Here is an 18,599-nt window from a genome sequence, read left to right on the forward strand (position 1 = left end):
TGTTTAGAGGCACGTGTGTTCTCCTACTTTGAAGCACAGGTTTCAAAGCTGAGTCCCCATCCTCTCTAGATTAAAAAGAAGGGAAGATATACCCTTCCTTCTGCTCAGGTGAACAAGGTGCTGAGGGTTTTCCATTTTGTAAGTTAAGATGATCTGAGCTGTCCTTTTGTAGCGTGAGCGTCTCCACTCCCTTCCCTCCCTCTGTTGTCACCCCATCTTGCCTCTTGTGCCCTTCTCAGGGGCTCGTTGCGTTCTGCCACAATTTGAACTTCTTGAGTAGGGAAAAGACCTCAAGGTATACCCACTGTTTCTCAAGGATATCGTACCAGCATGTTTGGCATATTGCTCCCAAGACATTGCATTCACAGTATTTTTTTATATTTATTTTTATTTTTGAGGAGAGAGAGAGAGAGAGAGAGAGAGAGAGAGACATGGAACACAAGTGGGGGGAGGGGCAGACAGAGAGGGAGACAAAGAATCTAAAGCAGGCTCCAGGCTCTGAGATGTCAGCACAGAGCCCGATGCGGGGCTCGAACCCATGGAACGCGAGATCATGACCTGAGCCAAAGTCAGATGCTCAACCAACGGAGCCACTCAGGCGCCCCGCATTCACCGTATTAATAGCCCTTTCTATTGGTAAAATTTGGCATAGCTTTAAGGCCTCAGTGGCTCAGATATGAAATGAGAGCAATGCCAATGTTTATGATAGAATTTACTACCGATATGCCAGTGCTTTGGCTACTGGGTGTGTGTTGGAAGTCAGAATCCACTGAATCGAATAACTGTCTTCTCTTGCCTCCAGCAGGAACTGAATGTATGTATGTGTGGGTGTGTGTGTACTGTCTTTTAATGGATGCTTTTTTTTTTTCCCCCAGAATAATTTAGAAGACAGCTTTTTAAAAACTTAGTCCGAACTGAAGCAAATAATAGGACTTTTCAGGACTTTGTCACAGTTAAGCTAAAAGCATTGGTGAATATAAAAGTTTGACACAAAGACGGTGCAGTATGTCAGGCTCTTAGCAAGTCTTGCCAGGCACGTTGCTCTGCACCATAACTTCCAGGTGCCCAAGTTCCTGTATCTTTTTAAAAAAAGTTTTTTAAGTGTTTATTATTTTGAGAGACAGAGAGAGAGAGAGGGACAGTGTGAGCAGGGGAGGGGCAGAGAGAGGGAGACACAGAATCCGAAGCAGGCTCCAGGCTCTGAGCTGTCAGCACAGAGCCCGACGCGGGGCTCGAACTCCCCGACCGGAGATCATGACCTGAGCCGAAGTTGGACGCTTAACCGTGAGCCACCCGGGCGCCCCTCAGGTTCCTGTGTCTTAACTCACTGTGTATCTTGGCTTTCATCTACTTTTTAATCCTCAGAATCCGCTTAACTGTGTCACCACATCCAGCAATAGTCTGTAGCTTCTCTGGATCTGCAGCCTCTAGTAATTTTGAGTCACGTGTGTTTTATGTAGATGTTACTGAAGATAAGCAGTTTGGGATGAGATCACTAGGCCATTTTACTTCGAGGCTCAACAAGGAAAACCGTAATTTTTCCTAAAGAGACAGTCCTGGCAGCAGATATAATTGGCTTCCTCGTTAGAAAAGAAGGGTCTTATCCCGTAACACTTGTTTTGGGCCTCGAATTAATGCTTAGGCGACATAAAGATTAAATTCATTTCACAAGACTGTTTTGTGAAGTAAATATTTTGTGTTAATTCTTGACCTTTTTAAACTTCAGAAAAAAGACCAGAAATAGTTTCTTTTTAGAGTCATAATTTCCAGGTGTCCTTGTTGTTTTATTGACACAGGAAAACTGTCATTATTTTTCTTATACCTGGGCAAAATATTGAGATGTTTAGAAAAAAATTGTAGTTGGGCCCAGCATTTTGCCCCAAAAGGTCCACCCTACTTTTGAGTTTGACGAGTATGTTCTTGCTTTGCACCAGCAGGGGACACTCAGTTTCCAGAGAGGGGCTCCATTCTCTATCAAAATGGTGTAGATTCTCTTTCTTGTCAGAGGTGGAATCCAAAAAGACTTTGTCCTGGATTTTACAGTTTTCCGTGGATCCAGTATGTGGTCTAAACGATCTGACAAGGCCCTTTTTGAGCCGGAGCTAATAGCCAAATTTTCACTGAAACAGGAAAAATAAAAAGTTAAAAGAAGTTAGAACAGAATGGACTTGAAAAGCAAATACACTGTCAGAGACCCAAAGATAGGTAGCACTTGCCACGTGGGGAAGTGAAGGTGCCCAGCCAGGGACCGGAGACTCCCATCCTCACTGGAGGTGGGGGGAGAGGTCCCTGAGCAGGCCCCACTCAGGATCTGCCTTTTCTCTGCCTCGGCCGTGTTATTCAGTGGAAATTCAGAAAAGACCCCAAAAGTATTAGCAATGCCTTTGCCTTCCTCCCCACCCCCAGTTCCTTCTTCAGTAGCCTTCCTTGCTAATTAACACTGGCTCCGCAGGGATATTTACCTTTTCTCTGCTGGATTCCTGCGGTTTTGAAAGAATTCAGGTACTTGCCGGTTGCCAAGGAATTCAGATTACCTCACAGGCTGCACACTGTCCAGAATCTCTGCCACAGCAGCGAGGGGGGTTGGGGGGGGTGTAGAGACAGCAACAAGGGGAAGAAAACCCTCTCCAGTGCTCATTGTCACCCTCCCTGGCAGGCCCTTGCTGTTTGTGAAGTTTGAGTCATTTCTGGCTCTGAAGACAGGGGATCAGGCTGGTAATCCCCTCCCAGACGGCTCTGTGGGGCGCTGCCCAGTCACTGCCCCACTTTGGCAGTCTCTCTCTCGGCTGCAGCTGGTTGACAGCAGATCAGAGAGCTCTCGGGCCTCTTGTTCTCTTCCATAAGATTTTTCTGGGTCAGGCCAGGATGAAACCCAGTGGCTCCTGGCAAGGCTGCCTGAGGTGCTGTCTCTTCGTCCTCCAGGCCTCTCTGGCTCGGAATGGCTACACCTGCTGAAAGATAACTCCTGTGCCACAGCCAGGATCTCCTCAGGGCCGGCCTCCTCTTTCCTTTGTGCATTTGGACTGAATGTGTGTTAGATTATGTGACTATCAGAGGGGAGGGACCAAGTGTCCTACATCCAGATTAGCCATGACTCTGGCTATGGTGCGGTATCTTTGAAGAACAAAACAGTTTTTGAATGGAGGAGGAGAGTTTAGAGGATTCCACGAATTCTGTGCTTTCCTTCCTGCTTTGCTTCCATACTGGTGAAGTTCCTGGGACAAGCAGCTCAGGTGCAGCTTCAGTTCATGTTATCCAGTACCTTCTATGTGTCTAACACGGGAACCCTGCCTTTACACAGACACTCGAGTTTTAGACAGGTTGTTACCATTGTCTCCATTCTCACTGAGAAGCATTAGAAGTGTGGCTTCTGACTTAAGAATTCATTGTCAGAATAAAGTTAATCTATATATGTTTCAGTGTGGTTAAAAAAAAAAAGCATATGCTTCTCTCTTCATCGGTAGGCTATGAAATACTACCCAGAATTTCAGATTTGGCGAAGAAGTAGAGGCTCCCCATCCCCCCCCCCCCCCGCCTTTTTTTTTTTTCTGTCATTAGAGCTTTTTATAAATCTTGATTTCATTAAGAGGGAAGTTCAAGACTCAGTGCATCATGTAGATTTCAGTATGTGTTAGGAGCAGTATTTGCAAACTTGGTCCTGGGGTGGCTAGTAGGGAATTAACCTCTTTAAGATTGTGGCTAATAAAGAATTTGTGTTGAAGCTTTCTGACCTAAACAGGTTGAAATTTGATATGTGAAGGTCTAAATCAGGAGGTCACAAACCTAAAGGCTCACAAGGACATTCACTGAAAAAGTTGCCCTGGTGGAAGCTGGAGATCACATGTGCCACTTAAGGGCATTTACTATTCAGTGCCTGCAACGCGTTGATATGTGGTGGTGCTGTGGTCTGAATGTTTGTATCCCCCCCCCCCCGATTCATATGTTGAAATCCCCCCCCCCCCCCCCCCCCCCCCCCGCCCAAGGTGATGGTATTAGGAGGTTAGGTCCTTGGGAGGTGATTATGTCATGAAGGTGAAGCCCTCATGAATGTGATTAGTGCCCTTTTATAAAAGAGGGCACAGAGAGTTTCCTGGCTCCTTTCACCATGTGAACACACAGCCGGAAGCTGCAGTCTGTCTGCCTGTATCTTGATCTTGGACTTCCCAGACTCCAGAACTGTCAGAAATCTATTTCTGTTGCTTATAAGCTACCCAGTTTATGGCATTTTGTTACAGCGGCCCAAATAGACTCAGACAAGGTGGTATTCCAGATCTTTTGGTTTTTTAAGGTTGGCTGAAAATCTAGGTTTTTACTGAGAAACTTCTGTTTTAATTTTAAAACCATTTCAGACTTCTAGAAAAGCTATAAAAATAGCGCAGAGTTACCTTTTACCTTTCATGGAGAGACCCCATTCAGTTTTGGCCAGTTATCCTAATAATGTTCTCTATAACAAAAGGATCTGATCCAAGATCACATGTTATATTTAGTTGTCATGTCTCTTTAGTTTTCTTTAGTGTGGAACAGTTCCCATAGTCTTCCCATGACTTTTATAACCTTTGCATTTGTGAAGATCACAGGCCAGTCATTTTTTAGAATGTCCCTCAGTTGAATTTACCTGATATTTTTTTCATGCTTAGACCCAGGTTCATTATTTTTGGCCAGAATAGCACAGAAGTGATGCTGTGTTGTCACTGCATTATATCTGGTGGCCCATGATAACTATTTAGTGGTTTTTTTTTTTTAATTAAAAAAAGTTTTATTAATGTTTGTTTATTTTTGAGAGAGAGAGAGATAGAGAGACGGAGAGAGACAGAGTATAAGCCAGGGGAGGGGCAGAGAAAGAGGGAGAGACAGAATCCGAAGCAGGCTCCAGTCTCTGAGCTGTCAGCACAGAGCCTGATGTGGGGCTCAAACTCGTGGACCGTGAGATCATGGTCTGAGCCGAAGTCCGACATTTCACCAACTGAGCCACCCAGGCACCCCTATTTAGTGGTGTTTGACCACTTGATTAAGGGGGTATCTGCCAGATTTCTCCACTATAAAGTTACTTTGTTTTTCCCTGTGTAATTAATAAGTATCTTAAGGGGAGATACTTTGAGACCATGTAGACTCTCATTCCACATCTAGTTTTTACCCAGTTTTATTTTATTTTTATTTTATTTATTTTATTTTTTTATTTTATTTTTTATTATTTATTTATTTGTTTGTTTTTTATTATTTATTATTTATTATATTTTATTTTTAATTTTTTAATTTTTTAATTTATTTTTTTAATTTACATTCAAGTTAGTTAGCATATAGTGCAACAATCCTTAATGCCCCTTACCCAGTTAGCCCATCCCCCCTCCCACAACCCCTCCAGTAACCCTGTTTGTTCTCCATATTTATGAGTCTCTTCTGTGTTGTCCCCTTCCCTGTTTTTATATTATTTTTGTTTCCCTTCCCTTATGTTCATCTGTTTTGTCTCTTAAAGTCCTTACATGAGTGAAGTCATATGATTTTTATCTTTCTCTGACTAATTTCACTTAGCATAATAATATTGCTGTAAACATTGGGGTGCATGTGTCCCTTCAGAACAGCATTCCTGTATCCCTTGAATAAATACCTAGTAGTGCCATTGGTGGTCGTAGGGTGGTTCTATTTTTAATTTTTTGAGGAACCTCCATACTGTTTTCCAGAGTGGCTGCACCAGTTTGTATTCCCACCAGCAGTGCGAAAGAGATCCTCTTTCTCCACATCCTCGCCAACATCTGTTGTTGCCTGAGTTGTTAATGTTAGCCATTCTGACAGGTGTGAGGTGGTATCTCATTGTGGTTTTGATTTGTATTTCCCTGATGATGAGTGATGTTGAGCATTTTTTCATGTGTCAGTTGGCCATCTGGATGTCTTCTTTGGAGAAATGCCTATTCATGTCTTTTGCCCATTTCTCCACTGGATTATTTGTTTTTTGGGTGTTGAGTTTGATAAGTTCTTTATAGATTTCGGATACTAACCTTTTATCTGATATGTCGTTTGCAAATATCTTCTCCCATTCCATCGGTTGCCTTTTAGTTTTGCTGATTGTTTCCTCTGCTGTGCAGAAGCTTTTTATTTTGATGAGGTCCCAGTAGTTCATTTTTGCTTTTGTTTCCCTTGCCTCCAGAGACGTGTTGAGTAAGAAGTTGCTGTGGCCAAGGTCAAAGAGGTTTTTGCCTGCTTTCTCCTTGAGGATTTCGATGGCTTCCTGTTTTACGTTTAGGTCTTTCATCCATTTTCAGTTTATTTTTGTGTATGGTGTCAGAAAGTGGTCCAGGTTCATTCTTCTGCATGTTGTTGTCCAGTTTTCCCAGCACCACTTGCTGAAGAGACTGTCTTTATTCCATTGGATATTCTTTCCTGCTTTGTCAAAAATTAGTTGGCCATACGTTTGTGGGTCCATTTCTGGATTCTATATTCTGTTCCATTGATCTGAGTGTCTATTTTTTACCCAGTGATTTTAATATCCATTGATGTTTCTTGCCTGAATTATTACTATGACAGTTGTTAAATGATGATTTTCTAATTCCATCATTCCTTTTTTCTTTTATTATTTGGCATTTTGCTCCAAGGCAGAGCTGTCTCTTCTTCCCATTTATTTATTCATTTATTTATTTATACCAGTAAGGATTCCTATTTTACTTAATGGGTTATGATGCTTTGCTGTCAGGATTTATTTTAATGTCATAGTGTCTCAGATTTGGCCAACAGGAGCCCCTGTAAGCTGGCTTTTGTGTCCTGTCATTTCTTTGGGCACCAGATGTTTCAGGCTCATCTTGTTCTTTCTCTGTCCCAGCTCTGGAATCAACCATTTTCTCCAAGGGGCATTGATTGCTTTTAATGGAGAAGAGTATTTAGGAATCAAGATGTGAGAGCTAGATAAGCTCATTGCTCTGGGGTGTCTCTGCTCCAGGTCCTTGAAATGGGCACACCTCAGAAATCTACGTTTGTTATGTGTTCATGTACACATATACACACTGACATCCATATTTACTTTCGTAAAATGTTTCCATACACTGAAAAGCAAGAATTTATTCTAATACCTCCCAATTCTTCAAAACTACAGGGTTCATTCTAGTTTTTCTCTTTCCTTGTTTTTAGTCTCTCTTCTTCAACAGTGAGAAATCTGACTCCCATTATCTCTAACATATTTATATACTCAGTTCCCTTTTGTGTAGCCAATCTCTCAACCACCTTGGCCACCGCCCCCCGTCAGATGCCCTCCTTGTGTGGATTTTTACCCCTGTGAGGCCGCCACGCTACACGGATAACCTCCTTGGACTGCCTGTGGGCTGCCTTCCTGTCCTGTCCATCTTCCTTATGTAAGCGCTGGCTGCAGGAAGGAAGGTCTGATTTTTAAATGTTGGCCAAGTCATTCAAGTTTTTTTTTTTAAGTTTGTGGGTTAATCAGAACTTGATTAGTAGGCCAGTGGGAACTTTGGTCTAGACGATACGAAGGAAATGTTGGAAGATGGTGACCAGAGATGGAAGTGGTATGTTTAATAGGGATTTGGTGAGAAGCGTGGTATCTTCCTGGCTTAGCAGGAAAGATGAGCACACACACCTACGTGGTCTTCCACGTTCTCCGTCAGGCTAAGGAAATAGTGTAGTTTTTGGCTCTTTTGATAACTTTCCATTGAGCTTAAGTTTTTTTGTGTTTCTCTAATTCTTGCTTCTTACGCTCTTTAGAGACCCACTCTGTGACACTAATGATCTTGTCCTTGCTGGAGTTGAGAATATAAATTCCTCAGTGAGAAGGATGATTAGGAGGAAGAAAACTTACTTTTTAGAGATGCAGTTCTATTGAAAAAAAAAAAGGTGTAAAAATGACAGATGTGTGGAATACCAGGTTGCTCAACCGCCAGGCTTTTGCCAGGCTTTTCTTGTTGACCAGGTTAGATCAGATACTCTTACTGAGAAGAGATGAAAACCCTCTTTCTCTGAAGCAGAACCCTTTCCCTCCCTCTCAATCATTATTCTTCTAGGGGAGAGGATGGCAGGAGGTATGTCACTGTGAGGTAATGTCTGGATGAGGCAGGCAGCCTCTGTGGGGCCCCGTGGGTCCTCTGTGCATTTCAGAAAGATTCAGAGAATGATGGTCTCCTGCTTGATTGGAGAATGTCTACAGAAGCAAGATTGGAAGGCACAGGCAAGGTTTACTCATCATGGAGTGGCATGGTTAGAAGTTAGGTGATAACTAGTGGAAGTTTCTGAGAAAAATCACAGGTCCTTCTCACACACAGATATAATTGTCATCAAGCCCTTGTCCTTTAGCCGTACATGCCTGGTCAACATTTTCTCTTTGTCCACATCCTTCTTCCTGTCCTCATGTTTGTTTATTTTAATTTTGGGTTTTTGGCGGGGGTTGTTTTTCACTTCTCTTTCTCTGGCTTTTGTATATTTCTAGTACAGGGAATTAGGAAGAGATAGTGGGTGGGTGAGAAGAAATAGAGAAGAGGAAAATTTTTAAATGCTGCCCTTTAATGTGGTAAAAATTCATGTTGACTTCATAGTCTGAGTAAGCATATGTAAATAATTTGTAAATCATATGAAAATAAACTTGTGGCCGTCCAGGATTTTTTTTCACACACTTGGATATGCCTCTTGGGAAAACCACTTTAGTGAGGGGTGATATGGTTATAGTGGTATGTAAACAGGGGTTGATATTTACCATAACCATTCGACTCGAGTGTCCTTTTGTTGATGTTGAGCATCACTGGAAAGTTTTCTCTTTCCCTGGTTACTTCCTTCAGAGGCACGTATATTTTATACTTTGGTCTTCTTTTGACAGTAGTCCAGGATATCAAATTGCTGCTCTGTTTTCAGTGGGTTCCATGTTTAATCCCTCTGTCTTTTGCCTTCATTCCAAATTCAGGAATTAGTCTCCTACGCTGTGCTCATAGTCATGTTGTCCTGCAGACCTAGGTTTTGTGTGCTGTTAATGTTGCCATTATTGTTTTCCTAAAAGGAACTTTATAGGTCAGTTCTGTTATTTCTACAGCCATGTATTTTAAATCGACCATTCTGCTGTCATTTTATTCTTTTTGCTTAATAGTTTCCAAAGAATGCTATGGTGCCAGCACCGTATAGGCACCCCATAGGTGTCTTGACCAGCAAATGCTCTGTCATCCACAGTGTCGTGTACACAATTTCCCAGCCATGGGTAACTCTGTTTTCGTTTTTCATCCTTCCTGTTTGTCTAAGGTTCTATCAGAGAAACAGCATCTCGTGGTTAAGAACATGTGTTGTGGAGTCAGTGTGATGGGCGGGGGGGCGGGGGGGGGGGGTTGGAATTTATATATTTATTAAAGTTGTTTTCTTTGAACTTAACATTACGTATGGAAATGCAACACATTATTACAACAGCCAGATTTGCAAACAGCAATATTGTGGGTGAGAAAATAATTCAATTTAGGGAGAAATGATTGTTTCAACATTTAACCAGATGTATAAGAGACAACAACATTGTGACTAAGAGCATGCGTTTTGAATTGGACAGCCTTGATTTTGTTACTGGCCATGCTGTTTCCTTTTTTTTTTTTTTTTTAAGTTTTAATTTAAATTCCGGTTAATTAACGTACAGTGTAATATTAGTTCCAGGTGGACAATATAGTGATTCAACACTTCCATAATCACCTGGTGCTCATCACAAGTGCACTCCTTAATCTCTCTCTCTCTCTCTCTCTCTCTCTTTCTCTCTTTTTTTCCCCTTACCTGTACAGAAGCCTTTTGTTTTGATGAAGTCCCACTAGTTTATTTTTGCTTTTGTTTCCCTTGCCTCAGGAGATGTATCTAGAAGTTGCTATGGCTGATGTCAAAGAAGTTAGTGCCTGTGTTCTCTTCTAGGATTTTGATGGTTTCGGGTTTCACATTTAGGTCTTTCATCCATTTTGAGTTTATTTTTTGTGTATGGTGTAAGAAGGTGGCCCTGTGTCATTCACCATGTTGCCGCCCAGTTTTCCCAAACACCGTTTGTTTAAGAGACTTATTTCCATTGGATATTCTTTCCTGCTTTGTCAAAGATGAGTTGACCGTGCTATTGTGGGTTCATTTCTGGGTTTTGTATTCTGATCCATCGACCTATGTGTCTGCTTTTGGGCCAGTATTATACTGTTTTTGATGATTACAGCTTTGTAATACAGCTTGAAGTCTGAAATTGTGATGCCTGCAGCTTTGCTTTTCTTTCTCAGGATTACTTTGGCTACTTGGGAGCTTTTGTGGCTCCATACAAATTTTAGAATTGTTTGTTCCAGCTTTGTGAAAACTGCTGGTGGTATTTTGATAGGGATGGCATTAAATGTGTAGGTTGCTTTGGGTAGTAGAGATATTTTAACACTATTTGTCTTCCAATCCATGAGCATGGGATGCTTTTCAATTCTTTCATCAGTGTTTTATCGTTTTCAGAATATAGGTCTTTCACCTCTCTGATTAGGTTTATTCCTAGGTATCTTATTGTTTTTGGTGTAATTGTAAATGGGATTGATTCCTTAATTTCTCTTTGCTGCTTCATCATTGGTACGTAGAATTCTTTGCAACAGATTTGTTTGTTGATTTTGTATCCTGAGACTTTACTGAATTCGTTGATCAGTTCTAGGAGTTTTGGGGTGGAGTCTTTTGGGTTTTCTATATATAGTATCGTGTCATTTGCAAATAGCAGATTTGCTGATTTGGATGCCTTTTATTTCTTTGTGTTGTCTGATTGCTGAGGCTAGGACTTCCAGTACTAGGTTGAAGAAAAAGTGGTAAGATAAGACATCTCTGTCTTATTCCTGACTATAGAGGAAAAGCTCTATTTTTCCCCATTGAGGATGATTATTAGCTGTGGGTCTTTCGTATACCGCCTTTATTATGTTGAGGTATGTTCCCTCTAAACCTACTTTGTTGAGGGTTTGTATCAAGAATGGATGTAGTACATCCATTTGGACAAGTGATTTTGGACAAGTTACTTAATCTTTCCAGGTTACATTTTAGTTTTTACTACTCTAAAAATCAGATATAATATTACCCACTTCAGAGAATTGCTTTAAGGAACGAATTACATATTATATATGAAACACCATGGGAGTGGGCATTTATTAAGCACTCACTGTTAATGACGTCACCCTCCTTTTATTAGTATCACACTGATCCTGAGTTCAAGCCTGTATTTCCTTGAACCCCTGTTCCTGGCATGTAACTTGTGTCTTTTCTATCAGATTTGCAACCGTGCGATATGATCAAGGAGCCAAGAACATTCGGAACCAGTTCATGCACCTGACAAACTACAGTGTGAATAAGAAGAGTGGAGACTATGTGAGGTACTGGCTGCATGCGAGCCGGGCGCCAGGAAATCAGTTTCACGTGCAGGTGCCGGAAATGTGGAAAGTCAACTTGTTGCACTCCATTTATCTCCATGGAACTTACAGGAAGCTGTCATTTAATGTAGTTTTGAGGCATATCTGCTATTGCTTCTCCGTTGCTTGCCCAGTTACGGCGTCTCCTTTCTCTACCAAAATAGGCCTTCCCACATTTCGTCTTCACTGTCTTTCCTCACTTGACTTAGGGGTGGGAATTTAATAGGCATATGGAACTTTTTAGAAGACAAGAAATGAGGTCATTTCAGCACTTGGCAAAATGTATCAAACGCTTAAAAAATATTGGTATCCTTTGACCCAGCATTTCCATTTCTAGGAACTTAACCTTAAGAAATAACACGAGATGTGCGCACAAGATCAGAGAGAAGAATGTTCATGACTGTACATTGTCAGGTGGAAAAAGCAGGTTACCAGACACTACTTGCAGTTTAAGTTCTTTTTTGAGTCTATAAGATAACTAAAGCTGTTTATTTTTGCTGAGGGAGAGAAAATGTAAACTAGGAGGATATATACCAAAATGGCAACAGCGCTTAACTATAGTGGATGAGATTATGGGTGGGTGACTTCTGTTTTCTTCTCTGCACTTTCATGTATTTCCTAAAATTTTCTAAAATAAATGCTTGTATGATCAGAGGGAAGAAAAGTTAGGAATAAATTAAATGAAGAAAGAAATGAGGCCATCTCAGAGAACGATTCAGTGGAAGGGAGTACCAGCACAGCTGTGTGGAAACATCCCTTCTGCTCTGTTTTCTTTCATCCTGATAATTTTGCCAGAAAGTGGAAAAATAAAAAAGAAACCCAAACAGTCACTTTCTACTCAGACTAAAAATAGGTGTCTAGAAAGTCCAAGGAAAGAGAGAAAAAGACTCTGGAAGCGATGGCATAGTTGCCAAGGCTGTGTAGATTTCACGGAGTGTCCTGTGACCAGTGTTTGGAATTGACGATACCCTGTCGTTCACCCTGGAAGATGAGCAGACATGCACCCAACTGGTGGGTGGTGGGGTGGTGGTAGGGAATGAGGGGGCATCTGCAAAACAGTTTCCAGATCGCAAGACCTTTCCAGTAGTCATGACAGTGTACCCCGTTTGGCAGTCTGCTGCTCTGGTGGTGGGGCACTTCACTGATTTTATTGTCGCTCTCACGGATTCTCCCTTCAGCGATACCTCAGAGGGTATCCAGAAAAGCTGTGTGGAGAGCTACCACTAGAGAGGAGAGAGCCTGCTTCAGATGCTAAAGCAGTTCCATGCTAGGTTAGCTCATTAGAATGTTATACTACATTAGTTCACTAGCCAACCAAGACTCAGTTCTGGTCTCAAAATGGCATTAGAAGTTGTTTTGTGGGCTCATATGACTTTCACCTCAAAGACTAGGTTAGCATCCCCAAACGTGTCATTCTGTTCACGTATTGTGGCCACTCTTAAATTGTTTACATCCTTTCACACATTGCTTCCACTTGTGATACATAATAATTGTTTGCTTAAGGAAGAATTTGCTGCCTTTTCCCCTGCCCCCCCCCCCCCATAAGAGAAGCTATATGCATTTTCATTAAAAAATAAATCAGTGGTAGAAAGGGATATATGACAAAGGGACTAAGAATAGGTGCTGAGTGGAGGTCCGCAAAGGGAATGTTTTCCTAAAGATTAAAAGGACAGGTATTTGCAAAAAAAAAAAAAAAAAAAAAAATCTGGTTTCTACAGCCAGGCCTATTTGCATGTGTGACTTCGGTCCATTCCTTTGTTTTAGTTGTGATGATCCAGAAGTGGAGGATTATGGGAACAAATGGAGCATGAGTGCCATGCTTAGGTATCTGAAACAAGAAGGCAGAGATACAACTGGTGAGTACCAGGCCTTTTTCAAAACTTTGTGATCTCTCTCTTCTGTATAACCTCCCTGTGCCTCTCAGCATGCATCATTCTCTCTAATTCTGGTAGTGTCTCTGAGACTTCTGACAGGGTCGTCGTTCTTTTTGTTGTTTTGTTTTTAAATTTTTTTTTTTAATGTTCATTTATTTTTGACAGAGAGAGAGAGAGAGAGAGAGAGACAGAGCATGAGCGGGGAGGGGCAGAGAGAGAGGGAGACACAGAATCGGAAGCAGGCTCCAGGCTCTGAGAGCTGTCAGCACAGAGCCTGACTTGGGGCTCGAACTCACAGACCGCGAGATCATGACCTGAGCCGAAGTTGGACGCTCAACCGACTGAGCCATCCAGACACCCCAGGGTCGTTGTTCTTGATGTTGATTTTTCCTGCCCTATAGAAGATGGAAAACAGGCTTTCTGTGATGCCACCCCCCCCCAATCCCTTTTCTTGTTTCTAGTTTGGAAGGCATCACTTTGTCCTTTAACCTTTAGTGAATTTATCCTTCTTGAATGTTGAGCTGCAGACTGAAGTACTGTCTTCATATTGGCCCTGAGTTCAAATTTTTCAAAGTTAATCTGCCTCACTCATGTTGAATTGGGGAATGAGCAGTGTCAAGTCTGAGTACAGGGCTTGGAATCAAAATGGACACTACTGGTTGAGCCTTGAGCAGAATGGGAAACAGTGTGCAACAAGGCTTAGCTCAGTCCACAAAGGGGAAGGGCGATGGAGAAGCCTGAGAAGGGGGAAGTAAGGCTTCTTTTCCATTCCATGTCTGTCTTTTGTCATAGGATGCCACTTCAGTACAACCCCTGCACCCACATTCTTGACCGTGTCACCTTATTCATAGATAATGCCTTCTCCTGGAGTACCTATTTGCAAGACCGCCACCCGGAGACTTTTTGGAATGAGCACATGTGCTTTTACAATCACACCGTGTTCCAGAACCCAGTTTTTCTACTCTGTACATTATAGTGTCTCTTCCTTCTTCTTCTTCTTCTTTTTTTCTTTTTTGTAGCATTGATGGCCCATGTGGAAGACCTGATTATTAAGACTATAATCTCCGCTGAACTAGCTATTGCTACAGCCTGTAAAACCTTTGTTCCTCACCGCAGCAGTTGTTTTGGTAAGGAGACTGACGAAGCTTAATATGTTGTGTGAAAAGGGGCTTGGGAAGTTGGGGGGATCCTGGGGTAGAGAGGCTCTGTGATTCTACAGAAGTGAGAATGTGTGTGTGTGGCGGGTTTTTCTTTCTAAGCTCAGGTGGCATATGAGGGCCCTACTAAGAGGCCAGTGGTGAGCTTAGTTGGAGGTCCCCTGAGGACTCACAGGCTTTCTGTGCGGGAAGCAGGGATTGGAACTAAAGTGTGGGTCTCTCTGTCAGAGTGCAATCAGAAAAAGCCTGCAATGGACTGTACAGGAATCCAGCTCTAACAAATATATTCCAGAGCCCCTTGGCAGCCAGACTGGGAACCGTTCCAAGAAGCTCTGGCTGGTACCAGTGTGTGCTTTCTCCCAGTTTCCAATGACTCCTCCTTTTTGTTTTAGTCTTCTTTCTAGTGGGTTTCTGCCCCCCCCTCCCTTTTTTTCCCCTCCTCTTCCTCCCTCCCTCCCCTCTTCTCCCACCCTTAACTCCCTGATTGCACAGAGAAGAGTAAGAAACAGTTCACAACTCCTGGATCAGGAAGCCTGTTGCCTACTGACCCACTGGCTATGACTGGCACCGAGGACACCTGCGCACTTTGCTTTCTGTGTGGATGTGAACTGTGTAGTGATTGCCAGTGTGTCTGTAAAGTCAACTAGGCTTTCAGCAGGTGTTAGGCTTTGTTAGTAAAACACACTAGGGTTGTTGCTGGGGGGATAATGAAAGTAATACAGTAGTAAGGATATCAGAGTCATGGCTCGCTCGGGAGTCAGGGTAGCAGGAACGTGAAGAACACGGACTTTAGAGCCTGACGGATGGAATTAGTGTAAAAGCCATTTGCACCCCTTACTTGCTTTCTTATTTTCAGCAAGTTACGCCAGTCCTGTTTCCTCCATTATAAAATTGTACTGATGACGGTACCGATCTCCCAAGGATACCAGGAAGATCAAATGAGATGATATATGCCAAGCACTTGGCCCAATGTCTGATCCTCAATTTGCACTCAATAGAAATTATTTCTTTGCTGTTTTTATAACTAGAATGAGTAATTCTTGATCTCTTTCACGGATTATCATAACAGTCTGTACTTGAGAGGCAGTAAACAAAGGGAGGTGTTGAGACCAGGAACAGAAGACCGTAGACAAACCAAGACCTGAAATTATATAAGAAAAGGAGAGGTTGTGGTACATTTTCTAAGTATAGACGTGTTCATGTCCTCTAAAACCCTACATGGCTCTTTAGGGTTAACTAGTCAATAGAAACTTGATAGGACTTCCAGGCTTCTAAGTACCGGACCACAGCTGAATTTTCTAGAATTCAATTTCTCCTCTTACACCTTATAATCCAGCTCTACCACCGAGCACTCCATGCCTTTGTGCCTCGGTATAAATTCTTCAGTCCTGTCTGCCTGGCACACTCCTGTTCATATTCTCAGACTAAGCTTGACATTGTCTCTTCTAGGAACCCTTGCTTAATAAAATGCCCTGTTGTGCCTCCTCTCTCATACTGTTCTGTTGTGTTCTTTTCCTCTCATATTGTGACGTTTTGCTTACACATGTGCTTCCCTGATAGTCTCCGAGCTTAACTTCTCGATTGTCAGTAGTCTCTCTCTGTCCCCCCTTCCCCTCTCATCCTCTTGTGGCCAAACCACACCTTACACTGACTCCCTGGACCTGCCAGGTCCTTCCCTTCACCTCTGCCCTTTGCACCTGCTTTATCCTGCATCTGAAATCTTTTCCTCATGTTCCTTTACTTAATAGATCACCGCCATCTTTTCAAGATGAAGTCAAGTATCATTTCTGTGGTGAAGTTTTTCCTAAGTGTTCCAGTCTGAGTTAGCCCCCTCTACCCACAGCTTCCCATGCATAATCTGCAGTGGTACCTGATTGTCATCTGGTACCCATTTATGTGTCTGTCTCCCCTCCTGGACTGGAAGCTCCTTGTAGACAGCAGCACCGTCTCCCTAGTTTCTGCTTCTCTTGTGCATAGTGGTTTTTTTGCTCTTAGGAGATGTTCAAGAAATGTTTATTGAACATTGGTACTTGCTTTAATTGCCTTTTGGTGGCCTCATAGTAAGCTTCTTAGTAGATCTGGTTTGGTAAGGGCCTAGAGCTCTTAGCATTAATTATAAACTGCTTGAAGAAGGGGTGCATAGAACATATCTTCCAACTTCAAAAACCTCATTGGATTAAAAAACTAAGGTTTCTTTTCCACATGTACTTGGCTCTTATACGAAGCTTAATTTCTTCGTATAAAAATCTTTGTTCTTTTTGAACAAATTCTCTTTGAGAATTTCCGGAACTTAATGGCAGTAGAGATTCCAATATGAAATAAGCAGTGACTTTCCCTGACTCAGTGAAATACCCCTAAGTCCATTTCATCATCTGTGGGTCTCCTTTCCTCCTCTTTGCTTTTATTCCGTTTTAATAAAGTGAGTGCATCTGGAGTTTTTTAAGTTGTTGACTGTCTTCTTGGTTTTTGTGGTTCTAATTCCACTTCCTGTCGGCCCTGGGATTTTGTGTGCTTCGTTAACCTCCCCCCCATCAGGTATGATTTTGTATGTGTGCGTATATTTGTGTGAGTCTCTCTGGCTCCCACTTACTCCTACTAACTTCCCTTGGGATTTGAGTTACAAGGAATAAAACTGTTTTGTTCGTTTTTTTTTCTTTCTTTCTTATTTGTTTTAGAGTAAACAGGAATTGAGAGCTTCCCAGAAGAATTTGGCTTACACAGAGCGTTGGTGCTTTTAGAGGAAGCCAGTAGTCCAGTGATGGGGTTCACTATATTCTTTTAGTTGTTTCGCCCTTACACATTATGAATGTTGGCCAGGAGCATTCCAGTACTATCTAAGTGTTTCTGTCTCATGATTTCTTTCCTGCTCCACCATCTGTGATGCCCAACTGTGCTTTTAGGTACTTCTAATATTCCCATTCATTTGTTTATTTATGCATTTAACTTATTTTCAGTCCCTGCTCTGTGCAAGGCATAGATTATAAGCAATTATTCCTCTCAAACCAGATTTTACATGGGATGATATATATACACACATGTATGTATACACACACACACACACCTGCATTATATTATTGTCATTTCAATGTAGACTTAGTAACCTTCATAAACTACTTGAAAATTAGCCATGTAATGCCTTCTCATAGATTTGTACATCTGGAAAGGACCCCAGAGAACAATTAGTCCATATAAAGAAGTTGGGGCCTGAGAAACTAAGAGCCTTGCCCTTGGTTCCAGGGCTCACGAGTAGAAGACCCCACGTGAAAGAGACCTGGCCTGGAGGGCAGGGGCCCACAAGATGGTTGGCAGACAGGTCACCTTGATCATTCCTTGTACTCTTGATTTACAGAGTTTTTGATGCCCCTCCCAATAAAATAGATTGCTGACAATCTAATTTTTACTGCCCTCAAGATTGTAAAAATACGGTACCATGTGAAATATATGCGTAAACAGCCACCCTTTAAACGTGCTTAGGAAATTGGCACTGTGACATAACTGGCAAGGAGAACGGCTTTTTTGACCAGTTGGAGAAAAACAGCCCAAAGCAACAGGATGTTAGCTGTCCTTTACAGATGCTGCTGCTGACGGCAGTTTTATCTATGTGTGTGAGGATGGCTGAAGTGACAGGCTAAGACCCCGGCCCTCTCCAGCCTGGGATCCTCTGGGCCAGCTGTCCGTGCCACTTGTAGAGCTGGCAAGGCTGGCTTTGTTTAGGGCAGAGACCGGTAGCATCTTTGCTCGGGACAGTCCATGCTCAGTACACCTCTTTGTTGAATGAGCGCTGGTTTGGCTTTTCATTGCTGTTGTTCTAGACCATTTTGTGGGGTAAGCCGACATTCTCAAAGGGTGGGTGTCCATAAATATTTGTTGAAGGGAGGAAAGTGGGCAGCATACATTCCTCAGTTACGTAAACTACTTGACCACCACCAACAACATCGTAGTGAAAGTCAGCAAACAGTTCACTTTGTGGTTTAGCCCATGCTCCTGTTCAGGTGGGAAGAGAAGTTACCGTAGAAAGTAACTCGGGAGAAAGTACCTACTGGTTGTTAAGCACTTTTCCTTGGTTATTCCCTTTAGCCCTGTTAACAGAGTTTTGTTGGTATTTATTACCCATGTTTTATAGCAAGGAAAAAAGATCTGGAAAGGTCAAATAATTTATGCTAGGTTGTGCAGTTAACAAATGGCCAAGCCAGGTTTGGGATCCAGGTCTCTTTGGCCCT

General features: G+C 42.3%; 1 protein-coding gene across 14 annotated transcripts in view; it reads left to right on the forward strand.

Moving 5' to 3' along the window:
* Positions 1-18,599, forward strand: part of TTLL5 (tubulin tyrosine ligase like 5) — a 284,938-nt gene that overhangs the window by 43,771 nt on the left and 222,568 nt on the right. For all 14 annotated transcript variants that reach the window (XR_006203962.1, XM_042943838.1, XM_042943847.1 and 11 more), the window contains 3 exons: positions 11,211-11,312; positions 13,113-13,204; positions 14,242-14,349. Coding sequence is in view for 13 of the 14 variants with exons in the window: in XM_042943838.1 (XP_042799772.1) it covers positions 11,211-11,312; positions 13,113-13,204; positions 14,242-14,349 (302 nt within the window). In the remaining variant the exon portion in view is untranslated. The remainder of the gene's footprint in view (positions 1-11,210; positions 11,313-13,112; positions 13,205-14,241; positions 14,350-18,599) is intronic.

Source organism: Panthera leo, chromosome B3 (genome assembly GCF_018350215.1).
Source record: "Panthera leo isolate Ple1 chromosome B3, P.leo_Ple1_pat1.1, whole genome shotgun sequence".
NCBI lineage: Eukaryota > Metazoa > Chordata > Mammalia > Carnivora > Felidae > Panthera > Panthera leo.